This window comes from Opisthorchis viverrini (assembly GCF_000715545.1).
Source record: "Opisthorchis viverrini unplaced genomic scaffold opera_v5_456, whole genome shotgun sequence".
Lineage (NCBI taxonomy): Eukaryota > Metazoa > Platyhelminthes > Trematoda > Opisthorchiida > Opisthorchiidae > Opisthorchis > Opisthorchis viverrini.
Window position 1 is genome coordinate 195253 of NW_008752112.1, and position 8241 is coordinate 203493.

The following is an 8241-nucleotide window of genomic DNA, read 5'->3' on the forward strand; positions in this document are numbered from 1 at the left end:
TATATATATAGAGAGAGAGAGAGAGAGAGACTGTGTGTGTGTTCGACAGCTGCCAAATGTTTACGGAAAAAGAAATAGACAACAGACCAGACGACAGTGAGGATATACGATGGCGGTTTCCTTCCCTCGCTTCTGTAAGTAGGTGTATTTTTTTCTTATTTTTCACGCTTTGGTAACACACTGGAAAACATTAGGGAAAACACCTAGACGCATCACCGACTGTCTTTATCTATAAGTAATGAGTATACCACGGTTCCCAAACGGAGAGTCGAGATGACTCTACGGTAGCTAAGCTCTCAGTCAAATCCGTCATCACCTTCCGCCACGCCATCATCCGGCCACCTCCTTCCCTGCTTCAGCTTCTGGTGACAGAAAAGAAATAGAGAACGGTAGTCAAACAAGCGTAGATGGGCTGTCGGAATCTAGGGACCTCTTCGTTACTTACACGATGCTCTCGTAAAATAAACGCAACAGTGCGTAAACGGTTTTCAAAGAACACTAGCTTATGCGTGTCAGTGCGCGAAACGGCAAGTTTCACAAGCATGTAACAATCCTACTTGCACAGATGCGCTGTAAACGCGTTCCTCTAACGAGTTACAGTGACTGATCGAGAGAACTTGCACTGTTCCGGTGGCAACCAAAGGTTGTTTCTCTCAGTCAGTGGGCCCATTACATCGAAATCCATTCGAATTCAAGATGTTGAAATAATATTAATGGGTAGATCAACCGGGGCCTATTGAAGTTTGTTTGATTCTCTTCAGAATGGAGCAAGACGCTGCCAACTAGAAAAGAACCCGGCCCTCACAGTTGGACGTGGACTCTTGAGCCACCTTGTGACCTGTTTTGCGTCGGGGTCCACTCTCCGATCGTTTGGTTAATTGACTGATGGTGTAGCTTTCATTTTTACCCAGTCTCCATCCTGACTGATCCATTCACAGCGTCCGGTCTATCTTCACGGGCCTGATTGGCTGGCTTGCACGTCTGCTCTCTGTGGGGCTCTCATTATCTTGGCCCGGATTCGGTTACCCTGATGACGGCTGCGAATTCCGAATCAATTAACCTATCCTTTAAACCTGGCCACCATTTCATTCTAGTTCTGTCAATTTTTTGACTGCTTGTTCGGTGCAGGGTTTGGTGGTTCTGGACTTCCTTTGTCTTCAGGGGTTGACAGACGGATCGATTTGTTGGTTGGTTGACTATTTATTGTTCCATCATTGAAGCACTACGTCTCCACAGATTCGCGTCCTTTCTTTGCTCTTGCTTGCCTAATATGCTGACGTGGTTCCAGTTGAACTTGCTGGTTGTTGATCAGGTAGCTGTTGATCTGTTCGCCGAGCTTGGTAATTGGCTTGCAAACGTTTCGCCACCATACGAGGAGACATCTTCAGTGCACAGTTGAGTGGGCGTTCCACGCACAAAATAGTTGAACCTGTTTGCCTCAAAAGTGCAATCTAACTACGGTTCTATGGCCTTCCAAAGATCCATAAACCAGATGTCCTGGTGAGACCGATAGTAGACGGAATAGGTTCCCCACCGCATGAACTGGCCAGATTCTTGACCGGTATTTTAAAGTCCCTCACCGGGAAATGCAGTACTTACATTAAGAATTCGTATGACTTTGCGAACAAAGTAGCGGGGGTCACCCTTGAACCAGATGGCATCCTGGTAAGTTCCGACGTCAATTCGTCATACACGAATGTGGTAAAAGGGGACTCCTTAGAAATAGCTAAGCTGCTGCTACTAGCAGACACCACCCTTTCAGAACGGACACAGCTCACGGTGGATAAAACAGTGGAAGCATAAAAGCATGCCTGAATCTCACCCACTTCGTTTTCGACTCCGTGGTTTACACTCAAGAACAAGGTCTCGCAATGGGACCTACAATATCCCCGGTTTTGGCAAATATATTTATGGAAAAATCTGAATAGAAAGCTTTAGCCGGATTTCCACACCCATTCAAGATATTCTGGCGTTATAAGGACGGTACTTTCCTCGTGATGAAACAAGACAAGGTGAGTTTTACAACTATCTGAATGAACTAAGACCACATATCAAATTTGGTATGGCGATAGATTCAACAATGGCATTTTTAGACAGCATGACACAAGGTCGGGGGAAGACTAGAGACCACAGTGTACGAGGCCGAATGACACTGGGGCAGTTTTGAATTACTCGTCTGACCATCCAAAGTCGGTGTTCGCTAGTGTATTGGCCTATGAATGTTTAGGGGTGTAAGGACTCTGCGCACAGAAGTTGATCAGATAGCGACCCAATATGAAGTAAGCAAACTTCGGGGCAGTGCACACCCAGCTGGTTTAATTAGAAGATTGCGAAGGGTGTTGGTACTGGTACCGAAAACCAACAAGGAATGGATCAGGACAGCTGTTATTCCATATAAACCAGGGACATCAGAGATTATTTGAAGGATTCCACACACGGTTAACATAGAGGTAGCTTCCCAGAGGGAAAACACTGCTCTCTGCACTTGTGTGAATGAAGGATTGTCTCTCGGCGAATTGTCGTAAGAGTCACAGGGATCAACGAAATCTACGGGTGGCACCCGCAGTGAATCATCAATCGAAGTAGGAGATTACGCAACCTAACCCGATCGACCCCCATCCATCAATATTTTGGTAACCGCACTAACCGACAAGAACCGCTAATTGACACTAAGGACTAATCTAGTGCGCCAATATGAAGAGGTCTTAGTGATTGGTTCTCCGTCTGCCTTGAAATCTGACCAACTTGATGACCTGCTCAATTGGCCTGATAAAGCTTTTATGTCAAAAGCGAAATGTCGCCCAATTAAAAAAACGACCGATTATTTAACAAGCCCTTCTAAAACAATGATTTCTGAATCGGTTCCAAACTTTTTCCAACTGCTCAGTTTGAACCGTAATATCAGCTGTTTATCCGCAAAAGATCCCAATTATCAGGGTATTCAACGCTATTCAGCACAACGTCAATTAGAACCGTTGCATTTGCAAAACACGCTCAGCGACTACAGGAATGATACTAGCAGGTAAGTGAGTAAATCTGTAGAATGGATTGTCTCAGCAGGGCAGAAAGCTGATTTTCACACTATCCTGAGCTGAAGTGATACAATGGATGACCAACGCCAGAAGTTATCACACCAGACTCAGTAGAAATGTTTTATGCACAAGGCAGTTCTGTACAGGAATTACGAAAGAGTATTTATGAATTATCCAGCAGTTTATTCGTCGAATCGCATCTTTTTGCTGGTCTGTGAAGAGGACATATCAGTGGACTCTCTTTTTCCTCCAAATGAGTCTCTCCCGCCACGAAAGTCACCTTGAGCTCCGCGGCCACCACGGAAGTCGCCACCCCTTCCACCACGGAAATCACCACCCCTTCCACCACGGAAGTCGCCACCTCTTCCACCACGGGAGTCACCTCGACCACCACGTCCTCCGCGGAAATCACCAAAGCCACCACGGCCGCGATCTCCACCCCCACGTGCGCCTCCACGGAAACTCCCACGTCCACCTCCACGTTGTCCTCCACCTCCACCGCGAGAATCTCCACGACCACCCTGCCCACGCCCACCACGACCTAGTTCATGAAAACAAGGGAACCGAAAAAAAAGCAATTTCCGGCAAATGTGTAAAACGACAGACAGTTTGCGTAAAATCGGAAACAATGATCATACGATTGGGAGTTGGAAAGTGTGCCTTGGATGTAGACGCGGTTATTTGATGCTAAATACTGATCTGATGGTGTCTTAGTGATTGGTTCTCCGTCTGCCTTGAAATCTGACCAACTTGATGACCTGCTCAATTGGCCTGATAAAGCTTTTATGTCAAAAGCGAAATGTCGCCCAATTAAAAAAACGACCGATTATTTAACAAGCCCTTCTAAAACAATGATTTCTGAATCGGTTCCAAACTTTTTCCAACTGCTCAGTTTGAACCGTAATATCAGCTGTTTATCCGCAAAAGATCCCAATTATCAGGGTATTCGACGCTATTCAGCACAACGTCAATTAGAACCGTTGCATTTGCAAAACACGCTCAGCGACTACAGGAATGATACTAGCAGGTAAGTGAGTAAATCTGTAGAATGGATTGTCTCAGCAGGGCAGAAAGCTGATTTTCACACTATCCTGAGCTGAAGTGATACAATGGATGACCAACGCCAGAAGTTATCACACCAGACTCAGTAGAAATGTTTTATGCACAAGGCAGTTCTGTACAGGAATTACGAAAGAGTATTTATGAATTATCCAGCAGTTTATTCGTCGAATCGCATCTTTTTGCTGGTCTGTGAAGAGGACATATCAGTGGACTCTCTTTTTCCTCCAAATGAGTCTCTCCCGCCACGAAAGTCACCTTGAGCTCCGCGGCCACCACGGAAGTCGCCACCCCTTCCACCACGGAAATCACCACCCCTTCCACCACGGAAGTCGCCACCTCTTCCACCACGGGAGTCACCTCGACCACCACGTCCTCCGCGGAAATCACCAAAGCCACCACGGCCGCGATCTCCACCCCCACGTGCGCCTCCACGGAAACTCCCACGTCCACCTCCACGTTGTCCTCCACCTCCACCGCGAGAATCTCCACGACCACCCTGCCCACGCCCACCACGACCTAGTTCATGAAAACAAGGGAACCGAAAAAAAAGCAATTTCCGGCAAATGTGTAAAACGACAGACAGTTTGCGTAAAATCGGAAACAATGATCATACGATTGGGAGTTGGAAAGTGTGCCTTGGATGTAGACATTTTTTGAAACTACCCCAAAAAGGTTCAGGTGCTGCGCCCCGTGTGGAGGTTATCGAATATATCTTCAGCCGAACACTGTCGCTGTGAGTAGAACGAATGAGCCAGTCAATCAATATCGAATTGGATTTGGATTGTTGCTTGCATTACTCTAATTTTTGTTGGAACACCGAAACCCCCCCCCCAAAAGGAACACTTCCGCCTAGTTGTTCACTTCCCTGCCTCAAGGAAGCAGATTCCCCGGGCAAAAAAAGGGTAACGCTATGGGTTATACAGACGGTCTTTACTTCAGAATAGGGGACAACAAAGAAATGACCGATGTCATTGGTCCTAACTTATATAAGCACAATGAAAAAACGCGTCCCCACACAAACTGATATTTTTGGATTGGACTGTGGGTTAGTCTGGAACACCAAAGCGGAAGTGACAGTGGAACAACGGAGTGCATACCTCGGCGACCCGTCCACCTCCCCCTAGAGTGGTTAATGGATGGTAAATAATAATGACTCCCCAGCTGCAACCCCTTTCGGTGCCTAAGTGTCTGGTTGGAGACCACAATCAACCTCCCTTCTAGGCTCTGGCAACCTGGCAGTGGCTCGGTCCACACATATCCATGCAGAAAAGATATCCTCACACCACAACGGACGTCACGCGTTGACACCATTCGGATCACCACATCCAAAGCATACGGCCGGGGGTAAGCGAAAACGTGCGACTTCCGGCGCATTCTATCCGTCTATATTGTTATCTTCTAACTCACCTGTTCCGTTTGATAAGCACTCTTCTAAAGATCCCAACTGGAACCATATCATTTAGGCACCCATTCAGTCACACATGGCTCACACCGACCACGTGCCCACTGAGCAGGCCTACCAGTAGCGCCGTTCAGTCTTTCACTGCCGATCATTCTGGAATACACGGGAATCCAACAGTTCCTACATGTTTGTAAAACAAATCTACAAAAACTTAAGTAGAACCCATCATCGGTCAGCTTTTTGTAGTGTTCATCACCGCAGCTCCAAGCTGCTTACCTACAGTCGTAAGAGAACCAAAAAAATAGGATCCATATGGGTACCAGCAGTTCTGGTAGTTACCTTTCTACTTCAGTTATCGAAAAAGCGGGAAAAATTATGTAAGCGCCCATGTAAACACCAAGCAGCCACTTAGCTTTCCATTGCTGGTAACTGTTGCGTCGCCACTGAGTACGAGGGTGCAGAGTACGGATTATTCTGTTGTATTAACTGCTGTCCCCGCCCCAGTATCGGAAAAGCTCACCAACAAGGGAGACATCAGACAAGCGAGTACAAAAATTACAAGAGGTCTTGCGACATTGACCCAGACTATCTGCCTGACCACTTATCACCGTCGGCCGCACTCCTGTGGCGTGTCTGAAAGCTCGTCGGCCAATACCGAATTGATTGACTGCTTGAGCATTTGATCGGAAGCTGGGCTTCCTGGTCCGAATCCTCAACGGCTTTCTTAACTACCATTTTGGTGAGGTTTGAGTGTTTTGTTAGGTTTCGGACATTCCGAGGTTATTTTCAGAAACGTGACCATCCCGAAACATTCAAACTAGCGGTTTTACTAAACCTCTGTGCAATTGTTTACTAGAACATATTTTCTTGCGTCTACAGGACAAAACCTGAAAGTTTGTTTGGTGGTTCTACATCTTGTGGTCTGGTGGATGCTGAATTCTTCACCTCTGGTGTTGATCAACTTATCACCCGACTGCAGGCCAACTCCAACAAGGTCACGATGTCATCCTCCCGAGACTCCATTCAAAGACTACCAAAGCACCAACACATCCTTGAAGGACTCAAGCTCCACTCAAAAAATACATGGCTATTAAATACGGTCGGATCATCAAGCACTTATCTATGTGGATGCGTATTCTCTACCGCGGCATGAAGTGAATAACAGTCTAGACGTCAAAGTACCTACCACCAAATTTTGATAGGGAAAATAAAAATGAATAATCGTCAGGCCTGCGCTTATCTCATTCGGTCTGACCAATGCCTGTTCTCGACGCACAACAGATGAGAACATTGATGACAAACTTGTTCACATGAATGATAGTGTAGTTTAATGTTGAACCGAAACAGTGCGCAATCGTACGGAAAGTTACTGCACAACGCAGATTTATATTCAGGGCTATCAAATATCCAAAGGCATCAAGCCAGACAAGGGGAGAATGCGCGCTATCCGGTAACTGTTACCGACGCAAAGACACGCCAGCTAAAGTTGCGAATGTTCGCCTACCATTCCATCACTCTCTAACCAAAAGGGCTTGTTAGCTCTCTGAGATAATCGCTTTCTCCATATTCACCTAGTCGAGTGAAAAAGTTCGAGTAAATAGTCCAGCAAGTTGAGAGCATAGCTCCTTTTACTCCCATTCATCCTCCAAACGACCTTTCTCAGTGACTGCACGATTCCCGCAGTTTTCTAGCTAGATCAGCGTGATATCCCTACGCTGATGAACTGAAACGTTCTGCTTTGTCCTGCGTAATCCTGAGGGGAAGCAAACTGACCACCGATCCCCCCAATGGCATGGTCGGAATCACTTGGGGTACCTCAACCCACATGACCCAACAAATTCCATGACTGGCCTGCGATAGATGGCCTCAAAGTAACTCGATGTCAGTGCTTGGTCAGAAAGTGCGCATTGGTCAGGAACAGACAAGCTTTAGCACAAGTGATATCACTGACCATCTCTGTGGTGAGTTTCGATTCCGGTTCCACCTTAAATGTGCGTCTACCCGGCTTAGTCGTCATCCATACTCACCACCAGAATAATAGCCCTTCTGCTTGCCAACCGGAATCGTGACAGATCTCGATAAAACCCACCTTTCTTGGTGTCAAAACTGAATTAATGCTGACATGATAAATGAACACGGTCTAGAACATCGACCCTTGCAAACAAGCCAGTCGATGTGGTAAATAAACTTGTTTGCCTGGGCAGTGAACTGGCTGAAGATGAGATTACTTCTCGAATCAGGAGTGTCACGGAAACTTTGTCAACGCCTGACACATAAGGAACTAACGCGACTTTAGTTTGTCTGTCAATGGGAGTTTACACTGCGTTAGTGTGACCCGCACTGCCTTGTGGGTCAAAGGCTTAGCCTCTACGCGCAGAGAACGTAAGAAGGATATCAGTGCTTGACCACCGGTGTTTCCGAAGCCGCAGAGGGGCTCATCATCACCATCATCATCATCAAGGACAGCAACATCAGTGTGGCCACTGATGCTTCACTGCCGTACAACCATAAGGTTTGTCTATATATATATATATATATATATATATAATTGTATTAAAAGCCCTACAGTGATGAGAAGAGAATAAGAGTGGGTGAGGGAGGGGACCTAGTGCTGGCCTATGTCAAGCATACTGAGGTGCCAACACCTCCTACTGCTCAGTCAGACAATCTGGAAAGAAACTGACAGCACGAACGCCACTGACATCGATTAGCCGCCATTTCTTGCAACGTCTCCAGCCAAGCACA

General features: G+C 46.5%; 1 protein-coding gene across 1 annotated transcript in view; it reads right to left on the minus strand.

Moving 5' to 3' along the window:
* Positions 1-3214: 3214 nt before the first annotated feature.
* T265_11159 (hypothetical protein) overlaps positions 3215-8241 on the minus strand; it is a gene marked incomplete at both ends in the record, with an annotated part of 8430 nt that continues 3403 nt past the window's right edge. Inside the window, 2 exons of the mRNA XM_009177742.1 lie at positions 3215-3573; positions 4350-4610. Of these exons, the coding sequence (XP_009176006.1) occupies positions 3215-3573; positions 4350-4610 (620 nt within the window). The remainder of the gene's footprint in view (positions 3574-4349; positions 4611-8241) is intronic.